This window comes from Cyprinodon variegatus, unplaced genomic scaffold, assembly GCF_000732505.1.
Source record: "Cyprinodon variegatus isolate N-32 unplaced genomic scaffold, C_variegatus-1.0 Scaffold16, whole genome shotgun sequence".
Taxonomy (NCBI): Eukaryota; Metazoa; Chordata; class Actinopteri; order Cyprinodontiformes; family Cyprinodontidae; genus Cyprinodon; species Cyprinodon variegatus.
This window is the reverse complement of record NW_015150469.1, coordinates 150,061-172,211: the sequence shown is the minus strand read 5'-3', so window position 1 is coordinate 172,211 and position 22,151 is coordinate 150,061. Positions and strand designations below refer to the sequence as shown.

Here is a 22,151-nt window from a genome sequence, read left to right as displayed (position 1 = left end):
CTCTGTCAGAGACTCTCAGACAATTGTTCCAGATTTAGACTATATTTGTGCCGACCTTCATCTTTATGACAGTGAAAATATTATTAAAATTGCTTGAACTCTCCAGTTGGTTAAATCTGTTTATTTAATGCAGCAAGGGCTGTCATAAACAACTCATCCAACAGGTTTGGGCAGCATGCTGCAACTGCTCTGCAGAAGTTCAAGTGTTTTTTTTTAGAGGTTTATAGCAGTCTGTAGATCAGAGGGAATGAGAATAAAGCCCCTCTTTCTGTTTCTCCTAGACTCCACTGCCAGAGGCCCTGGATCCAAAGAACACTATGAAGCAGGTGCGTATGCCAAACATTCTTTTGTATATCTCCTCCCTACAGCCAGTAGTAACTCAATGTTTTCTTCTGAACAGTGGGAGACATCATTTCAGAATAGTTGAGTGATTTGAAAAGTGATCTCCTGAAAAAAATAGACTGATAAAACCAATATGAATCATTTGAAAAACAAAGTTCTTTTTAAAAAATGAAGATCGTTATATTTGGACCATCTTTTTATAACAGGCTGATGTTTAGGTTGCCATTCTCACAGTATATTAATCTTGAGTAAAAACATCAAGGTTTAACTATATCATGATATAAGCATACATTTTCAAAATAAGTACGTAGAGAATGATCTAATTTATTGGATCCTTTATTTAAAACACAAGTTTGCAGCTAGCCCGCTGTAGTTTATAAGGCATTGTTACTAAAGATTTATGATAGGCACCTTTTATAGTTTCCACACTATAAGGCTATTTTCTGAAACTGGACTAAAATCCCCAACAGACAGATTTTTTCTTTTTTCAGAGAAAAAAAAATCTGAAGCCCTCTGTAAGTTACCAGGTCAATCTGCAGGTTACAGCAGCAGGTGGAGGAATGGCAGCACAGCTTTCATCTTTAAGACATATAGCCAGAAAAAAAATGTTTTATGCTCCTAAAAATATTTTCAAACTAATATATTTGTCTTTTAAATAAGTAGGTGGGAAATGTGGGGATTTTATTTTCATCCAGCTGACTTTTAGTGCAAAGCAACAGGTGGAGAAGGGGTAGTTCTTCATTATGTTATCTTCTCTCCACCTAAAAATATTTCTGATCACATCACTAAAAAATACTGAAAAGTAGGGAGAAAAGTTTTTAAAAACGTTTTTTTTTACAACCTTTATAACGTGGACTGACCCAGTTTAAACAACCCAAAAAGTAGAAATAAAAATAAAACCCTTATAAATCTCAGCATGATCAGTCATTCAAAGCACTCGACTTTGACTTTGAAGTCTTCAGCCGTTGCTGACCTTTAGGAACATGCAGACTTGCAGAGCATGCATCTTTTAAAAATGCTGATTGTGTTCTTTTGTTGTTGCACTATTCGCACGGCTGCTCAAGCAAGTCTTAGAAAACACACTCCTAGTCGGGCAGCCATAACGAGTTTAAAGAGCAATTTAAAAGCTCACGGTTTACTGATCCTCAGCACCTTTCTGAGTCCTTACTCGATCTAGTCCAGACCCCTGGAGCTGCTTTATCTTAGCTTCTTCAGTGCCATGATGGGGAGAGAACCTTTACCAATACCATGCTTCAGCAACCTTAAGAGTCTTCTGGTTAGATTCAGTTTTCCCTATTTCACTGAAGAGGTAAAGTGCATCTTTCACCTCAAAGAAAATCAATAAAAATATTTATTTTCCAGTTTCTGAAAGTGACAGTAGGATGATGCAGGAGCTGCCTGCAGGGGTTGAGTCTTGCTTTGGTTGGTTGCTAAGCGCATGCTGGCACCAAATCCTAAAGCCACTTATTAAAATCATACATTAGGATCACACTGAGCAAAAGGGCTTATTCAATTAAAATGATCAATTTTGAGGCTAAAGATGTAAAAGTCAGACGAGTATACTATATAATTTACAGTACTCTTCTTGAAAATACAGTCCCAGTTTAAAGTCAACTCCACATTTTCTGTTGCCATTGGATGTCATTGTCCAGTTGGAACAGCGACTTGCTGCTACTTAATAACCCAGACTTTCATGTTCAGATTTAAAGAAGTTGCTTACTAAATTCAAAACTACAACACAAGAACCACTAAGATGCTACAAAATGATATTCTGAGATACTGATATGCCATTTTTTTTCCTCATGACTGAATTCATTATTGACATTGACACCAATAAGATATATGACTAAAATAAGGCACCTCGTCCAAAAGCCACAAAATTAATGAATATTTTAGACAATCCGTAAATATGCAAATTTAATCCACGCAAAAATTTTCTTATGATAACCGATATATAATTACTTTACATGTATAGGTCAGTGATTTTAGAAAAAAGGTATGAAGAACTGAAGCTTAGTTAATCATATCCCTTTCTTATTCCCATTGTCCTTAATATCAAAAACATCCTGATTCCTACTTAACTTATGAGTCCATGCTTCTCAGAAGTGAGCAGATGAATCAATTTTTGTAAAAAAAAAAAAAAAAAAAAGTAGGGCAATATGATGATTTTGAATGCTTAAACCTAAGACTTATTCAACATTTATTAAACAGGGTAGGAAGTTGGTTCTGGATTAGGGCTGAAACAATTAATTGTGATTAATGGATTATTTAAATCATCATCACCTAATTTAGTAATCGATTAATCATTAACAAGAGTATATAGACTCTAAAACATGGTTTTACCTGAAAGAAAAACCCTCTCAAATCAGTAATTATATCAAAATTGTAAGAATAATATATAAACATTTTGCATTTAAGGTGAAAAAATGTTTTTTTCCAATACTATCCTCTGTTCTGAAGTCCTTAAAGGGCACAGATTTGGATTCATTTGGATTTAATTCTGTGTAAAATCTTCTTTAAGGTAACTTTGGTCATCCAATTATTGATCAAATAATTGAAAAAATAATCAACAGATAAATTGATTAGTAAAATAGTCATTAGTTGCAGGCCTAGTCTAGATTTCTATTTTGAAGCTCACCTTGAAATTCATGTTATCCTTTCCATGTTTATGTACATTTTCTAAAAGTATTTATTTTTTCTAACGTCTTTTTGGGTGCATGTATATATTTGACTCTGTGAACAAGAATAGCATTGTGAAAAGGGCATTTGCATCCTTGAGAGGCCACAGGATCCTCAGTTCACAACACAGAATACCATTTGACATCAATGAGAAAGACCCCAAAACACACTTGTGTAACAAAAATCTGCTCATTGCTCCTTCAAGAACTGGTTTAACTCAATTCAAGGTAACAAGTCTCCTTCCTCAGTCTCCCTACATTCATTTTACCCCAGCTGCTTCACATTATCTTCTGATTTGACCCAGCTTTATTGTCCTTCTCTGTGTCTCTTAGTATAAATATATGAAATATATATAAGTTTTAGCACATTTCATATCAGTACTGTCCAAAATGTGTTGTCTATGACAAGATCAACTTGCTTCCTTCAGAGGAACTGCCTTGTATTTCTCTCACAAAGAGAGAGGTGACAAAGTCAGTCCTTGAAGCAGTGTTATGTTGCCTGTCAGCTCACGCAATGTTCTGCTTGTGCTGCTTCTCACCCAGCACATCCCACTAAGGTCACAGAGGAAAGGCTCAAAGAAACATCTCGCCTACAGAGCAGACATAGAGTGGAAAGCTCTCTACACTCCTAAACGTTGCACCCAAAAAGAACAAAGCACAAATTTATACAGAATATGAGTTCAAGCTCCGGCTTTTGTCAAGATCATACGTGAGGTGAAAAAAAGAACCAATAACGTACATATGAGGTAAAGTTAATATCCTTTGGAATTATGCTAGTGCATGTGCTGTTAAGCAGTGTTCCAGTAGAGTGTGCAAGCTGCATCTCAATTGGTGCAGAGGTGGATCCTATGATTCTTGTATGAAGTTCTCAGTCATCCATGCAGTCGTCCTGGTGTTCCAGGCCTTTTCTCCATGCCTTCCCCTCTGTCTCTACCCTATTTCCTGTCAGAACACTTTCAAAATAAAGACCAAGAGTGTCAGAAAAACAACAAAAAACAACAGAAAAGAAAAAAGCAGTCCTAATTTAACCTAATGTAACATAAATCAGGTTAGTAGAACTTCAGTATTGCTTTGTGCAAATTTCCACAGCTTGTTAAAGTCTGTGTGTTGTGTTACTGACGCATGAGGCCTTTACGTATTAACTACATTTATACTGAGGTGAAATTAAACACAGGTGGACACTATTAAATATAATGTTTAAAGGCACTTGGTTGTATTGGATTTTATTTAGGGGTATCATAAATTAGAAGTATCGCCCCAGCTGATTTTCTTCTAGGCTTGCCCTGTTAATAGCTTCGGTTCATTGTTTCTCCTGCAGAAAAGCTTCATCACAGCATGATGGTGCCACCACCATGTGGGGATAGTATGTTCAGGGATGATGGAATCGGAGAAGAGAAGGGTACTACAATTTTAGCTGACTCCATTATTTTTATGACAACATATCTATTAAGATAAAGTACATTAAAAACTGTGGTTCTAATCAAAAGTAAAAACCGTGCAAATACTTTAGCTAGGGATTGTACATATCTCATTTTAAAAGCAGACTGTAAAATATCCGGAAACAATATTATAGACCCAGGTCTATAAAAGTAATCCCTGGAAACCTGCAAATAGCATTTGTATTGAAGCTGCTGCAACCCACAGATTGATATAGAAAAATTTAACTGTACTTTGTTTTACACATCTTTTGGCAGGTCAGCTTGTGAGATTTATGTTTGCTTTACAACTAGACTTACTTACTGCAATTACCTGCCAAAGTTATAGTTATATATAACATGATTACACATTGCCAGTGTGTAAACCTAAGGCTATCAAAACACCAGTATTAGAGCATGTTTGAAAAATGAAGTATAGATTGAAAAGAAAATAACTGCGCTATCTAAGTTTACATGATTGTCAGGTTTAGCAGGGAGGTTGGCCTCTCTGTGAGTTATGATTTTAAAAGGGATTTTTTTTGTTTGTTTGTTTTGTTTTTACTTGCGTAGGTAGCGGAAAGTCACCTCATAAAGCACATACGTTTTGGAGCTGAAACGCCTGAGAATGTGACTTTGGGAGTCTCAGTGGGGAAATGGGCCCCTGGGAATACTGGTGACCTCCAGACAGCCTTACTCCTGGGAGGTTTCACAGACGCCTCGACTCACATTAACTTCCCCCATGTTGGGTCTGAGCCCGACAGAGCTGTGAAAAAGTATTTGCCCCTTGCTGATTTCTTTTCTCTTTTGATTCACATCATGAAACACTTTTTGATATCAGACAAAACTAAACGAAATAAATTTTCAAATAAAGATTTTGTTTTTATAACTAAAATAAGTAGTAAAAGCCATATTTGATAAATGTTTAATTAAATTGTGTTTGCCTTTTTAAGTATTTTTTTGGCAGAGTATTTAGAGTTTTTAGTTAAGTTTATTTTCACTTCCTAACCTCAAGCCTGATCATGTTCACAGCAACTGTAAACTCTTTCTAGGAGTAGCTAGCTCTTCAAAATCTGCCCCAAGAGTACATCAATGACTTTTCTAGGAGGCCAACTGGAACAACATCTAAAGCACTGCAGGCCTTACCTTCCTCAGTTAAGCCCTATTTCATGATTTAAAAGGAAAAAAGAGGCTGGGTAATGGTGTGCATAGATTTAACAGCTGTAAAACTTAGCATTTAAAAAAGCAAAACAAAAAAAAAAACATCTAAAAGTTGCAGGTGACCTACTCAAAGCATGGGCTTAAATTGTTTTGGTATACTGTTTCTTGACTTAAGTTGTGTCCAGTTTAGGGCAATTCTGCTGGTAGATTGCGCAACACATATTTTTTTCAGTATTGTGAAAGTGTAAGCATTGGGTGGTAGTTGATTGAGGACCCAAATGCAGTGATGAGTTCTTGTAAATTTAGTGTGATGTAGGTGACAACAGAAACAAAAATCCACGCATGATAAACTAGAAATCAAAACGCCAGGGAGAAACGCATATGAGGATAGAAGAAATTAAGAGAAACCAGCACTGATGAACTGCAGAGGGGCATTATATATTGTTAGGATAATTATCATTGAAGATGTGTGAGCATGGCATGACAGCTTCCTTCGTGTTTCCTTAATAAATTTAAACAGCATCTCATCTTTTTTGATATTACTGTGTATGTTAAACCATATAGTTTTGCATTTCCTTTTACATTTCTCTAAGAAATAGTTCTTTTTCCATTTCAATCATATTAATTTGGACCTAACAGAGTGATGAATGCGTGGTGACGTCATCAGGGCATAATGTCAGTAGGGAGAGCAAAGGTCAGTGGGTGTTTCTGCATCCTAAGCAAACTGTGGATGATCAGAGGAGGTCACAAGATTGATAGAGGTTATATTGCTTATTATTTTAAAGGCTTTCCGTAAAAGTGAAAATAGAATATACAAAACAGGACACAGTCAATGTTGATCTTTGTGTGAATCTCAAGACCACCACCTTGGGCAAACAATAAACTCTTAAGGAAACTCTAAAGGGCCAGGATGCAGGCTTCTGAGCCTCTCGTGTAATCACAAGACATGCAGGAGGGAGAAACAAGACAGGGAGGAGCGAAGGTTCCACAACACTCGGTCATAAAATGTAGGTCATGCATTGAACTTAAAACATCCTGAACTGCTGTGTATTACACAGCCATAAACCAAGCCCTTTTTATATACATATTACATAAGCTCTTGTTTGCATGAGTGACTGACAGGCTTTGGCCACAATCCGTAGTCTTTTCAGGTTTTAACCAGAGCTCATTGAGTTGCATGTGGACACTTGTGTTAATCACATTGCAGTGACCTAAATCTGCCTATGCGTGGGCATTTTGGGGTCCTTTGAGGACAAATAGCACATTTAAATAGTGGCAGGTTAGATTGAATAGGAAAACTGCCCTGGTTTATGGTGAGTTTGCTTCAGTGAAATTAGTTCTGAGCAGGTTGTAGTTGCTGTGTGAGTTCACAGGAAACTACAGAAAGCCCTCTGAAGTGGTGGAAACCCACCTCTGTGCTTTTGCTTCAGACTATAATGGAAGGTTTGGACTCGTGGAGGAAAAAACTTTGAGGGTGGTGAGAAGGCGAAAGTTTGTTGTTGCTGTGTACCAGCCACAGAACAAGCTGCACAGGCTGGGAGCTCAGTGGGGTGTGGGAGAGTTTTGCAGAGCCATTTTTAACACATTCTCACCCTCATACAACCCACACTCACACACACTAAATCACACTTCAACACCTACAGAAATCTCCACTCACGATGTTGATGTACACACCATCAACCATGTTTTCCACACTGGGGGTGGGTAAAAAGTGAGGGGGATTACTGTTATGATAAGTGTGTCCCTCCTTTTCACTTGTAAAGTCACATTTGTCAGGGAATTTTCTGAAGTGTTAGCCAACATGGCAGAAGTTGGCTTTTTCGTTAAAAAGGGACTGCTTTTGCAATAAACCATCATGCATCTCTATAAAAACATAACACCGATTGTAATAAAGTGCACCTCTTTTACACAGCTTAAACTTCCAGTAACTAGATCTAAGTTAAATATGGAGATCTTCAATTCAGGTGACAGAATCTGTTGACATGACAAATATTAGTAATCTACTCTGCAAATAAGAGCAGCAAGGAAGAAGCCATTACTCAAAGTAAGCCATATGAATTTCTGCTTAAAATCAGAAATGTGGATTAGAATTACTGGATCAGATAAGTCAATGTGAGACAATAACTCCCCCTAAACACAGCATCACCACAGTGAAACTGGGTAGTGGGAGTAAAATACTGTTGGGATGCTTTTTTTTCTCCAAATATATTTATTGACCATTTTTTAAAACAATAACATACAGAGTACAAAGTATAAAGATGACACATTTAGTGGCACTTCTATATGTAAGCACCCCAAAACAACGCCCAGCAACCCCCACCCTCACCTTTACAAGCCTTCTTTACCAGACAGACAGAACACGCAAGCATACACACGTTCACACTTTATGGAAAAATAAATAAAAAGAATCTGTTGGGATGCTTTTTATCTGCAGGGATAGGGAAACTAGTCAGAGAGGTCATATCCCCTATGAGCCCCTATTTCTTCAGCTCCTGGCTCTGACATGACTTATACATACTTATTTAAATAAAGTTAAAATAAACTGTTTAACTGAAGAATGGAGAAAATCCAATATCCAGAAAAGGTTGAATTAAACGAATCAGACCAAACTGAAACAAATAAAGCTCATGAACCAAATCCAAGGAGGACAAGCGAGGGAAGGAATAGGCCCAGTTCCCCCCCTCCCTCCTCTCCTTTTTATGAAGAACCAACTCAGATGTTGGGATGAGTGACATTTTAGCCCCAAGTGCATTCTACCCAACGGAGCCATCCCTGCAGCAGCTCAGTCATTCACAGGGTTGTCCTAACTGATAGAAAGATGGAGGTAGTCAAATACAGGGTAACACTGGAGGAATTACGACTGGGTGGACATTTACTTTGCAATAGGGCTGCGTATTTTTTTGCCAAAGTCCTGAATTGATTCGATTTTGATTAATACAGTTTTAAATCGACTAATTTCGATTCAATCTGTTTTTACAATAATGAAAATGTCTCAACTGTGTTTCAAAATACTCATTTGATCTTTTCCTGTCACATTAAACGCAAAGTGCAAACTTGTAAATCGGGCCATTTAAACTTCAGATGTGAGCAAAACTGTCTCAAAAGTGCAAACTTGTTTGTGAAAATTAAAAAAAGCCTCACATGAGCAAGCAGATGTGACACAGTGGGGACACAGCAGACAGGTATGAGCTGCATTATCTTCACTGCACAAACCATATTTGCAGCGTTGTCTGTAACAACTACAGGGTGTTTGCTGGTCAGCCCCCATTTGTTAATGTCTTCAGTCAACCTATTGGTTATATTTGCACCTGTCTGGCTTGAAGTGATCTTGAGTGGATCTTTCCTGCTCATTTGAATGTGAACGTCATGCACGTCACTATAAAACTAATCAATGACATTCCCCAGACATCGATTTTGCAAAAATGTAAAGGAATCGATTCAAAATCGATTAAAACGATTTTTTTACCCAGCCCTTTTGGAACAAAAAAGAGAACCTAACCTTACAGTCTTTGCTACATTGCTATGGGACTGATCAATGCTCAGGAAGAAATCCACGTCAGAATTGTTGGCCAGATTTGAAAACCTGCTGTTATCCCATCTGATTTAGTCTGAGCAAGTTTTAAAAAAAAAGGGAATTGGTGAAATTGTGACTCTCTTGATGTACAAAGCTGCTGGAGAAAACCTTAAAAAGACTTGATCCTTTACAACAGTCAGTGGCTCTAAAAGATGTCATCACAGAAGTTGGCCAGTTAAGACTAACCCATTTTTTAGACTTTTGATATTTTTGAAAAGTGTCAGTAAACTGTCAGTTTTTTTTTTCTCCCGATACACACTTCTACAGTATATATGATGATATATATATGATATATGCAAATACCTTTATATATTTCATATCCTCCAAAGGTTGTCATCTTAATTCTTCCTTTCTATTTAGTTTCTTTCAGATCGTGTTGTAAAGGCTGCCAGGTCGGTGTACAGTGTTATGATTGAGAAGAACCCCGGCTTGATCCGAGACAGGAAGCATCACCTGAAAACACACAGGTACCAAGTCTCATGATTTTATTCCCTTCACCTTGCAAGTTGAAAGCAAGTTGCATGCAAATTAACTTTACGGTGCACTGTTTCCCTTATAGGCATTGTTGCTCTGGGAAGGAGTTAGTTGACTGGCTGATGAAACAGAGCGAGTGCCTCCAGTCAAGAAGTCAGGCTGTTGGAATGTGGCAGGTCTTGGTGGATGAGGGAATCCTTGTTCATGGTGAGGCTCTAGTTTTGTTTTGCAAAACATAAAAACATAATAAAAGCTGTTTATACGGCCTTCCAAATTTTACACCCCTTGAACTTCCCCACATGTTGATACCCCAAAATGAAATGCAGTAATATGCTTCTTGAAGTCATCTAATAACCCCCTGAAGCTGCCACGGTATAGCTTTATTTATGCTGAGATTAAAATACACACTAGTAGCATCAGTTCATCATCATGCAGCAGAGGAGATTTTGGAGACTTGTAAATCTGAGGTAAGTTATAGAAATTAATCCAATTTTTTATCTCTTTTTTTTTGGCTAACATGCAAAATGATTTTTGGATAGAGAACTAAATCTGTACATTATCATAATCCCAGTAATCCCACTGCAAAACATAGTGGTAGAAGCATAAGGGCAAGACTGAAATTATTGATTCAACAAAAACTGATCTGAGTTTATGGCCTTTATCAAAGAAGAATAAGAAAATCTTGCGATGTGCCTCATAAAGATCTGTAGAGTTAGAGTTAAATTCTGTCATTGGTGGTTTTTATAATGTATTTATTTATGTGAACTAAATTTAAAGAAGCAGCTCATTTTGTATAGTGTTTGTAAAGATGCTGTAAATCATGTCGTAAAATGAGCACTTCCTGGCCTCTGAAAACCAGCATAACTGGAGATAATATCTTTTTAGATTTTCTTGAGGTAATATCTTGTCCAATACCTGAAGGTGTTTGTTAATATTCATGATGCTCTTGGGCCTTAGGATGATGGAAGATGTATACCAATGATGGATTTCTCCATATTTATAGTATCCTTAATAAATTCCAATGATAGTCTCTGCACGAGACGCCCACTCCAACATTCCCCAGAAGGATGTGAATAGGTTGAAATTTAATGACCTTGAAGATTGTGGTGTCTGTTTTACAATGTTTTGGTATGAGTTAAGGGTTCTTTTACGGTTAATGTTTCTCCGATGAGGCTCTGTTATCCTGATGAAGACCACTCCAATCAGGATGACGGTGCTTGATCATGAACTAAAGGGAACTGGATTAAAATAGCCCTCCTTGTGGATTCCATGTGGATTACAAATCTCTTACCTTAAAAGAATAAAACCTCTTGGGAAAAACATTGAGGTTCCTGTTCATTTGTTTGATGTTGTTTTTATTATTTTTTTCCATTTTCTTTTGTTTTGTGTTTGTTTCCAGTGAAACAGGATTTGAACTTCCTTGACAAAGACACACAGTTCTACCGTTTCCAGGAATCAGAGCTTGGCTTGAACCATGTCGTCAACGAGAAGGACTTGGAGGACGAGCTACATGAAGCGCTGTCCCTGCTGTCTCAGCTGGGCCCGGATGCTCTGCTCACCATGATTCTTCGCAAAAGGTCAGCACGTAAAAACTGCTGGACAACCTATTGTGTTTAATAGTTGTGTGGGCCTAAAATAGCTAGATGTTTTGCTTAATGATAATTTAATGGTTGTACAGTCCCAGTCAGAGGAGCGCTGAGGATATTGAGGTCATCTATGAGGAACTGCTCCACGTGAAGGCTGCTGCTCATCTTTCCTCATCAGTGAGTCGATCTGTTTTTTCCTGCATAAATAAATCCTCTATATTTGGAGATCTATGTTTTAATGCTATATTTATTACGGAATGAAGATGTTTCAGTTCTTAATTACTGGTCTTTACCAGAGCAGGAGAAAAATGTTTCTTTCTTTGGTGTGTCTGTAGGTACGAAAGGAGCTGGCTGCAGTGCTGGTGTTTGAATCCCACGTTAAGTCAGGAACAGTTTGTAAGTGATTCTTTGTTGATGATATCACCCATGCAGAATCTTAGTGCTGACAGAGAGATGCTTAATATTGAATAGCTAGAGACTTAGATGTGTAGGGATTATGTTTCTGCACTTATTTTCATATTTTCAAACCAAATCTTCAGGCATACTGCTACATTAAAGTGTATTTTCACTGGTTTTTATATAATTATTTTATCAGAGTAGAATTATTATCCATTATAATAATTTAGTGGTGTTAAAAAAGAAAAAAAGAAATGGATACAGAAGGATTTATAATATATGTTCTTTAATCCAGGAGTTTCAAGAATAGGTACGCATTCATGGATTTGGTGTATCAACCTGGTCAAATTTGGCTAAATTTACACTAGCTGGTTGATGGTATGAAAGGCATCTTGTTAAAAGATGTGGATAGAAACATTAATGGGGATGTATAGGAACTTAGATTTATGTTATTTGGCCAGATTCTGGAAAAATGTCATAATATATTTAAACTTGTCCAGCTCAAATAGCTGGTTTTATATGTTGTATCATGATTCAGCCTTCGTCAGTAGAGTATACTTAAACTTACAGTCAGAGTTGCAAAAAATAATTTAACACTACTGCTGAAGTTTTTAGCTCCTAAAGTATAGATATAGTCAAGATTTTTGATTATATGAGCTAAATCTCCATGGATACTTTGTCTTTTATAGTGTTTTATATTAGTGCTAATCTTACCCTAATAACATTTTAAGGTACCCCTCCCACCTCTGATTTTAGGGTATATACAGTACTTGAGCAGAGGGGGGATGGCATCTCCCTTTTTTTTTAAACTCTTAATTTTAATTTTTCCCCTTCTTATATGACCTTTCCCCCATATCATCCTCTGTGACATTTAATTAATGAATCAGTGAAATTTCTACTGTATATTAACCGTAATGGCAATAATATTGCCCTTTCAACATTTGGCGGGCTGTGGGCTTACGAGTAGCCTGAGAAAAATAAATAAAATCAAAGAAGTGGCCTACCATGACTATGAAGCTGATCCCAGTGGGAAATGAGTCCCTAACTATGTAGGGGCAGTGATAGCCATGCCAGTCAGGGACTGACTGCAGTTCTACTGTCAATCAGCGGCGTACCTGACATGTAACAACCAGACCATGCATATAGCTTTAGGTTAATATATATAAATTATATATATATATATAATTAATAATATATATTAAAACAGAAATAGATCAGAATTTCTTAAAAAATGCCTTAATTTTTTTAATCTCTCTTACTCATGTACCTGAGAAAGCAGGTCCTCCACCAACGCCAGGATTTTTCCCCAAAAAAATTTAAGAGCAGGGCAAGTTTATTTTTATAGCAAAATTCAGTCCGCAGACTTTTCAAAGTGCTCTACATAGATTAAGGAGTAAAACGAAAGTGAAAGGCAGTTTAAACTGAAATATATTATCAAGGTGCTAATGCTTGACGGTACTTTGGATGATTGTTAAGTTGAAAAAGCCATGCAGCTTATCCCACTACAAAAGTAGACAAAAGTTTTCTCTAGGCTCCTTTTCTATGTATGCCAACATTCATACCCATCTGTCTTCACCTTACACCATTTTAAACATTCTTCATGGATTTATTTATCCTCCTCTTCACTAAAGGAGGGCAGGTCATTGAATCATTTTTGCTTACTCCACTGTCGACCAGCTCATGATTATGAGAGTTAATGAAGCATGTCAGAGGAAAGGACCATGTAAGCAGGGTTAACAGTAATTTATTGACAAAGATGTGTGTAGCTGACTGTGTTTGTTGTGATCTAGTATTCAGTCAAGGAGATAAAGGAACTTCCTGGTACATCATCTGGAAAGGCTCTGTGAACGTGATCACACATGGAAAGGTTATTACCAAATGCAGCATTTAAATTCACTCAGATTGAATGCTAATTCTCCCTTCTTAAAAGATTTGTAATGCACATGTAACTGGTGTTCAAACAGGGCATTGTAACCACCCTGCATGAAGGGGAGGACTTTGGGCAGCTAGCTTTACTGAATGATGCGCCACGTGCCGCCACTATCATCCTCAGAGAGGACAACTGCCACTTCCTCCGGGTCGATAAACAGGATTTCATTCGGATCCTCAAGGTTTGTCTGACTCACATAAAACAGCTCAAAGACATAGCTATTAATTCATATAGAAAAGATCACACAGATGAAAACGAAGAGAAATCAGCTGCTCTGTTCTGCAGGATGTGGAGGCTAACACAGTGCGACTGGAGGAGCATGGGAAAACTGTCCTGGTGCTGGAACAGAGTGCAGACAGCAATGCACAAGGGGGGGCTGCTGCCAACAGCAAGTAAGAAAAACGAATCCTCTTCTTCCCTAAATCATCTATTTTCACTATTGTTAGTTGTATTCATGCATCTACAGATACAGTCTTGTTCTTTCAGCCAAACAAAATATTGTCTGACATTATGAGATGTTGACCAAAACTAAAGGTGGAAACCTACACTGATGAAAATCCTCTATGAAAGTCATTTGAACCTTTGTTTTTAAGAAGTAATATCTTTATTTGCCAAAGTTAATTTGTATAGCAATTAAATATTTGCTTAACTGGTAAATATCTTCTAAAGCTGCAACGTACCCCCCCATTAAATCATTTCTTGTGTTGGTGTTTAGATTAAGATAAAATCTAACATTATTAAAGGCAGTTGATGTATGGATAAAATGGGTCTTTTAAGCTTTGTCTTTTTGTAACGAATGTGTTCCGTTTATACTGTGTAGCTGCACTGCAATGTTTGAGCTGTGTGTTAGAACACAGCAATGATTTCAGGATCATTTGTAAACAATAAAACATAGGTTGGTTTTTTAGGCTAAATCTGATCAGTGCGTAGTAGTCTTGATTTAGTCCAGAAATAGGTGTTGACAATTGGACTGTGTTTGGTTGGTCTGATTTTGTCCCACTTAAGTCCAATAATAGACGTTCAATGACATTGAAATAGTAATTTTCCACGTCTTTTCAACGATCTGAAAATTAACTCTTTTTACCTTTCCCTTAACAACCAAATGTAGACATCGTTTGGATGTAAATCATGTCCTCTTTCAATGTCTTTTCCACAAAGTTTTTCTCAGTGGGTGGAGATTGTTTAAACCAGTGCTGCTAAGATAACAAAAAAAATTTACTTCAAGTAGAATATTGAATACTATTTTCAAAAGGGTGAAAAATGATAAACACTAACAAATTGGTACCAACTTGGGTATAAAGATAATAATTTAACATTGGCTTGAACCGTGTCATGTTTGTATCCCAGCACTGGGTCAGTGCTATTTTGAAAGCTTTAGAGCAGAGGTCTGCAACGTGGGAATCACGCCCACCCTGGGCCACGAAGCCTGTAGGGGCGGTGATGACTTTTTGTTTTGAGCTAAAAAAAACATGGGTGTCCTTTCTCCATCTATTTGTCAATCTGAGGGGTCTGAACTGTCCTCTGCTTTAAAAGATATTGAAATATGCTAAAACTTGATGGAAAACAATCCGAATGAATCCCATGAAAGCTCAGGTTTTGTCCTTCTGTTCTTTGAAGGTTTAGCAGCTTTTTTTTATCCTCAGCATCCTTCTTAAATAAAATAAAACATTTATTTTAAATCCCTAATCTATTATCAGGTGACGTTCTCTATTACTTGCACTCAAGGAATTACATATCTTAAAAATGCGTCATTCAGGGTTTTAAAACTGTTTTACCACATAAAGATCTTGATTAGCACTAAGGTAGCACAATGCAGCAGTGTAAAGGTATATGCAACGTCTATTCAACTTGTGTCCTCATTGCAGATACACAGTTATGTCAGGAACACCTGAGAAAATACTGGAACATCTACTGGACACGTTGAAGCTGGATACTAATGGAAATGATCCCATAGGTGTGGAGCAGGCAAACATATCTTCATACTTTTCTATGGAAGTGATTCCAGCTGTATAACTGATCGGCTGTTCTTTTGATGCTTTTCGTTCCTCAGATCCCTGCGTGAGCGACTTCCTGCTCACACATAAAGTCTTCATGCCATCCAGTCAGCTGTGCTCTGCTTTGCAGCATCAATATCCTGATCATTGTCTTCAGTCTACTCACAGTCAACATGGGGCTGCATGGATTAATAATCTTTGCTGCTCCTATCTGCCTTAATGGCTTTTTTCGTGTTTGACCCTTAACCTTCACTGCACTTACCAGGCAGAGTTGACTGAAGGCTCAGAGCAGGAGAAGACTGCATACATCTTCAACACCAAACAGAAGGTAGTGAAGCTGATTGTCCAGTGGGTGGCACTGTTTGGCCTTCTACTGAAAGAAGACCCAGATGTCTTGGACTTTCTGGAGGTGAGATGCTGTATTAGGTTAAGATTAGGAAGGTTCTGGAATGAAAATTGAAAGAATAATATTTTTTATTATTTCATTGTTTGATTTAATTCCCCTGTCGTTTTTTTTTTCTTGGCTCAAGCAGAGACTGAAGACGGAGGTTGCAGCTGATCACCGTTTGTCCAATATCTTGAGGGAACAGTTTAGAGAAAGAAGAAGAACAAAAATGTACATATTTTTACTTAATTACCACAATATGTTCAGAAATCTAAGTATAGCAATAATGAATGTGATTATGAAACACCTTTTTCCCCTTGTGATAAATTTGGCAGGTTGGAGAATGGTTATCAGTCACTGAGCAAGGTGAGTTTTGTTGCAAAGTGCTTTGGGTGGTTAGTTTGAATGGAGAAAAAAAGCGCTTAACTGTTTGCTATTAGATGATCAATTATTAATGCACTCAATTTTCTTTTTCTCGCCTCTGTTGGTCACTGAGTCATTTTTTTTCCATCCACAGAATCAGCCTTTTGATTGGTTTTCAAGTTGTGAGGAGCCAGCTGGGAGGCTACAGCCAATCAAAGCACAGGATAAGGGTGTGTAATGCTCAGGATCTCAAAACCAACAAATAAATCAGCTAATCGGTGTATCAATCAATGTAGTTTGTGTTGCCCTTTCTTTGATGCTTCATTTATAAAACTACTAAATAATGATGCAGAATATCCATGCTCATTGTTGATTTGCATAAAATATATTTCATATAATTTTTTCTCCTTAGTTTAACTAAATTAAAGGGGTTATTATTATTTATAGGTTATATATGTCATTTAAAAAAAAACTTCATTGCATGAAACTAAATAGCTGAGGTTGTGAGGTTAGGTGGAGGTTTTAGAGGACCCAAATGTAGAGATGCAGGAGGTAGAAATGAGTTCTTGTAGGTTTAATGTCCAAAAAGCAGGAACTGAAGCAAAAAACTAAAATAATTAATACAGAAAACCAAAATCTAGGAGACATTCAGGAAAACACACATGAGAAGCCAGGAAACGATGAGGAACCAGCAAGCAGTGATTGAACAGGAGTTGTATAAATGGGAGACTGAACAAAGGCCATGCTAATCAGCAGATTGGGAGCAGGTGTGGACAGAGGAATCAAGAAGGGAGCTAAGAGGAGACCTGCAAAAGAGGGCAACAGAGAGTAAACAAGAAATACATATGAACTAAAAAATATAACCAAAAACACAAAATGGAAATGAAACCAATAAACTAGGAAACACTGCAAGATGTGAATCAAAGTATAACTAAAAACTCAAAAAGAAAACTTAATCAGAACCAAAAATGCAGAGTCATGACAGAGTCATCCTACTTTATTTCTAAATTAGCTTTAACATATGCTTAAAAACCCAATGCTTTGCCTCTTCAAATTTCTGATCAATCTCACTATAATTACCAAACATCAGGCAATAAAACATTATAAATCTTGATCTTAAAAAAAAAAAAGGTTTTTTTAATTTTTTTTTTTTTTCATTGTTAATCTGCTTGTAATATTTTTTCATTTTCATCAGTTAATGATTTCATATTTAAAGTGTTATCAGAATGTTTTCTCTTATTTTTTACTGATGTATTTATTTTCTCTATAATGCACTATAGGTGGCAAATGCTTTTATGGTGAAAGTTGGCCTGATCTAATTTGCCAAGCCCTAAATCAGAGAGGATTCATGTTTTTTTGTCCTTCCTCTCACCTCAGTGTTGTATGAGATCTTCAAGCCAGACAGCAAACCCCTCTCCTTGATGCTCCCAGTAAACTCTGCAGTTCATGAGGTGATGTCCGCAATAGGCAAAGCAGATGGAGATCATGTTCTTCTCAAAATTAACTCCAGTGGAGGTGGTACTCAATTTCCTTTTTTTTTCTCCAGTATTTATATCCATTATATATATATTTATATATTCTATATATTTATGTGTAATCTTGCATACAGATAGAGCCCAGTTAAAGCTGGATGCCACTGCGGTGTACACCGCTCTGGGTCTCAATGAGAGACTCTTCATCTGCACCAGCAGTGAAGTGGAACAGCTGGTGAGGAATGTTTGCTTTCTGCACATTTAAGGCATTTTCATAAAAAATGAGAAAAGCCTAACAATGAAAACCCTGTTTCTTACAGCAGCCCCTGAAAGAGCAGCAGGGCCCAGAGCAGGGAACGACTGACCTCATTGAGCAGATGAGCTCCAAAGATATTGCCACAGAACTGACTAACTATGACTGGGAACTTTTTACTGCCATGCATGAGGTAATGATGTACACTTAGGAAGCAACACTGACTGAAAATCAAGTTCACATGTTTTTTTGCTAATGGAACAGACAACAGGTGGACAATATTGGCTGTTAGCTAGAAACCTTGAATAAAGGAGTGGTTGTCCAGGTGGTTGTGCAGGTGCAGACCACAGACTACTTCTCAGTACCTATGCTTTCTGGCTGATATTTTGGTCACTTTTGAATGTTGGTGGTATTTTCATACCACCATAGAGATACACTCTACAACCCACACAAGTGGCTCAGGTAGTGCAGTTCATCCAGGATGGCACATCAATACGAGCTGTGGCAAGAAGGTTTGCTGTGTCTGTCAGCTTAGTGTCCAGAGGCTGGAGGCACAACCGGGAGATGTGGAAGAGGCAATAGGAGGGGAACAACCCAGCAGCACGAACGCTACTTCTGCCTTTGTGCAAGGAGGAACAGGAGGAGCACTGCGCTATTTTATTCCACGCCACAGCGCAAGAGGGACATTCCGAAACTAGCTGTAGGTCTAGATACGGCCAAGGCGGTGAGGAAGTGGGGACAGGTTGTCCCTCCGACAACGGAGGGACATGAGGGCGAAAAAGAGCGAGGATCCAGGTTGAAAAAGGGTCCCAGCGTTCCACCTCGCTCTTCTAGCTGGTCCAACTTCACAAGCCATTTCCCACAATGGCGGTCATACAAACAAAACAAGCCGGTAAGGTACCAAACAGGAAATACGCATAGTGTAAAACGGATGACCGGATTTGACCAATCAGAGCCCTCCTGTCTGCCGCACTGTCTGAGGTCATCTACAGTTTTGGAGAGTTGCACCAGAGTTTCTAGGGACAGGGGATAGATTTGCATTCACTGCGACACACAAGCAGACAACCTGGTGTATAAATCAGCCTTAATGCAGGACAATTCTAGACCTCATGTGGCTGGAGTGTGTCAGCAGTTCCTGCAAGATGAAGGAATTGAAGCTATGGACTGGCCCACCTGTTCCACAGACATGAATCCGACTGAGAATATCAGGGACATCCTGTCTCCATCCGTCCAGCAATCCCATATTGCATCACAGACTGTCCAGGGGTTGTTGGAGGCTTTAGTCCGGTTCTGGGAGGAGATCCCTCCGTAGACCATCTGCTATCTCATCAGGAGCATGTCCAGGCACCGTAGGGAGGTCATATAAGCACATGGAGGCCACACACAATACTGAGCCTCATTTTGACCTGTTTCAAGGACATTACATCAAAGTTGGATCAACCTGTAGTGTGTTTTTCCACTTTAACTCTGCCTGTGACTCCAAATCCAGGCCTCCATTGGTCGATACATTTGAATTCCATTGATCTTTGTGTGATTTTGTTGTCAGCACACTTAACTTTGTACAGAACAACATATTCAAGGAGAATATTAAATCCATCAAAATCTAGGATGTGTTATTTGAGTGTTCACTGTAGTTTTTCAGTAGTATATTTTTGGACCAAAATCAAATTTCACATTAGAATATAAATGACTCGCTAAAGAGCAGAGGGGAAATGTTTGGAGAGCTGCAGTTGTTTGCCCCAAAAAGTAAAAGAAATCTGTTTAATCACATTTTGATGGGTTAACTTACCGGTATATTTATTTTAACATTTATTCACAGTCTTATTCTCCTCAGCTCCAAGCTTCAACGTTTCGCCATCAGCGACTTCAAGGTTCTTCTGTTTAAATGCAATTGTGACAAGTTGTCCCTGTTTCTCCAGGTGGAGCTCATCTACTACATATTTGGTCGACACAAATTCCCAGGTGCCACCACGGCTAACTTGGAGCGGTTTGTGCGCCACTTTAACGTGGTCCAGTACTGGGTTGTGACTGAGCTGTGCCTCTGCGAGGATCTGGTGAAACGAGCCATTCTGTTAAAGAAGTTCATCAAGATCGCCTCAGTGTAAGAAAGCTGGGGGAAGGGTTTACATGTCATAGCTAGATTAGATATGGTTTGCTCTCATGGAAATGTAATTTTAAAGTTTCTCACTGTCAATCTTTTGCCTTTTTTATTTTGGGAAAATACATCTAAGGCTTTGCCTAGCCTTTACATTAAAACTATTGCAAAATGCTCTCTATGTCTTTCATTTTACACTGACTTAAAGCCGGTTTCACAATGTCACATTATCACCGCCACTGTTGTAAACATATCTGGCCATGAGATTCCATTATTGCTCCCTGGGCTTTCAGTTTGACAGATGAACCGAACCTACCAGATCAGCTCCTTTCTAACAGGACAGACTGTGTCAAATATCTAGAAATAAGTAAAAATATATTAAATTGTATTTACCCTTAATTTCAGTTGGTAACTAACATGATATGCAAATGGAATTAGTATGTTTATTCTTAAAATACGATAATTAGAAAATATGCACTTGAAATAAGAGACTGCAATTATTTTTCTTATTTTAAATGTAAATTGTCTTGTTCCATTGTCAAAATGTCTCACTTACCTCCTCAATTCAAGACAAAATGCACTTATTTTAATAAAAAATGACTTATTTTTGCAGTGCAGCTTTAGAAATCTTTGTTGCATTGTTACCTTTTTTGATTAAAGTCCTTTTCCTGCTCCGCTGAGCTGCTTCAAATGATCAGCTCAATAAAAATAAACAGTCAGCAAGTAGTTGGTTTTAGAGCTGATTTTAAAATCAAACCCCGGCTGATTCTAAAAATAAGCCTTAACCTTAACTGTCCCAAGATTTTTGGATTGGTCCTTTTTAAATATGACACCAAATTGGCTGGAAAATAAACAGTGTGACAGTAGCAGCAAACCTCTGTTTCTTCTGACTCAATATGCCTGAAGATTATCTTTCAAGCAACACTTATTAGCTCTTACACTTTGGAAGCAGGAATCAAAAATGATCACCATCCTTAAGTCTTAGGTTTGCATAACCTTTTAAATTAAGATATTTATATTTAAAATTCAAAATATCTCTCCCATTTAAACAGCTTTTAGAGGGGCACCAACAATTAAAGCAGCAACTTGTTCATTTGCACATATTCTTACCGGTAATTGTCTTAGCCATTAAATGTATGTATTGAGATATAGAAAATTGTTAAAAGGCTGTTAATTAGAATCAGAAATTGGCCATCAGTGAACACTCTGCTGATGGCTTAGGCCTGTCAAAAGGCAGCATGAAAACTTTTCTTTCTTTAAAAAAAATATTTGTGTAATTAAATAAAGGCTGATGTAGGAAAGTGCAAACAGGCCACATTTCTCCCTGCGGCAAGAACCAAAACTTAATAGCTTAAGTTTTTAAAACTCTAGTGGGAAAACTTTTCTTAAGATGGTTTTGTTAACAAATCAGGCATCATCACTTAGTGCTGTTTGACATCAACCTTTGGTTCCACTTATAAAAATCAGTGTGTGTGACTTTTTAGTGTCACTATTTAGCTCTACTATATTGTTTATTTTGTTATTCTAAAAACTCTTCATTTTGCAGCGACATGCTATTTTACACATTTGTTTTGTTTTTAGGTTAAAGGAGCAAAGGAATCTCAACTCATTTTTTGCTGTGATGTTTGGTCTGAGCAACAGTGCTGTGCAGAGGCTTTATAAGACCTGGGAGGTGAGGTGTGATCAAAGTGCTTGTCTTATGTTTTTGTTTTTTACCACAGCTAATACAATTTTTACTTTACTTTGTAGCGAATACCGAGCAAAACTAAAAGAATCTACTGCGCCTATGAGAGACTGATGGTAATCCACATTAGATGGTTATTGAATTTCCCAGATTGTCCAGATTAGTGTTGGTTAATAAGTTTTATCTATTTAATAAGTGTGTAAAGAAGGTTCTGGTGTTTATGCTTTCTCTGGTTCTGTTAGGATCCCTCACGGAACCACAGGGCCTACAGACTAGCAGTGGCCAAACTCAATCCTCCTTACATTCCCTTTATGCCTCTGCTCCTGAAAGGTAAAAAAGGCCCAACAGGCAT

General features: G+C 37.7%; 1 protein-coding gene across 3 annotated transcripts in view; it reads left to right on the top strand.

Moving 5' to 3' along the window:
- LOC107091899 (rap guanine nucleotide exchange factor 3-like) overlaps positions 1–22,151 on the top strand; it is a 41,992-nt gene that overhangs the window by 17,681 nt on the left and 2,160 nt on the right. For 2 of the 3 annotated variants that reach the window (XM_015386114.1, XM_015386134.1), the window contains 22 exons: positions 282–326; positions 9,528–9,634; positions 9,727–9,848; positions 11,041–11,218; positions 11,320–11,404; positions 11,563–11,623; positions 13,414–13,490; positions 13,588–13,734; positions 13,839–13,945; positions 15,419–15,507; positions 15,604–15,682; positions 15,806–15,956; positions 16,081–16,163; positions 16,268–16,298; positions 16,450–16,525; positions 17,673–17,810; positions 17,905–18,002; positions 18,088–18,213; positions 19,940–20,121; positions 21,697–21,787; positions 21,865–21,915; positions 22,042–22,129. In XM_015386114.1, the coding sequence (XP_015241600.1) occupies positions 282–326; positions 9,528–9,634; positions 9,727–9,848; positions 11,041–11,218; positions 11,320–11,404; positions 11,563–11,623; positions 13,414–13,490; positions 13,588–13,734; positions 13,839–13,945; positions 15,419–15,507; positions 15,604–15,682; positions 15,806–15,956; positions 16,081–16,163; positions 16,268–16,298; positions 16,450–16,525; positions 17,673–17,810; positions 17,905–18,002; positions 18,088–18,213; positions 19,940–20,121; positions 21,697–21,787; positions 21,865–21,915; positions 22,042–22,129 (2,212 nt within the window). The remainder of the gene's footprint in view (positions 1–281; positions 327–9,527; positions 9,635–9,726; positions 9,849–11,040; positions 11,219–11,319; positions 11,405–11,562; positions 11,624–13,413; positions 13,491–13,587; positions 13,735–13,838; positions 13,946–15,418; positions 15,508–15,603; positions 15,683–15,805; positions 15,957–16,080; positions 16,164–16,267; positions 16,299–16,449; positions 16,526–17,672; positions 17,811–17,904; positions 18,003–18,087; positions 18,214–19,939; positions 20,122–21,696; positions 21,788–21,864; positions 21,916–22,041; positions 22,130–22,151) is intronic. The other variant, XM_015386125.1, reaches the window with a different exon arrangement.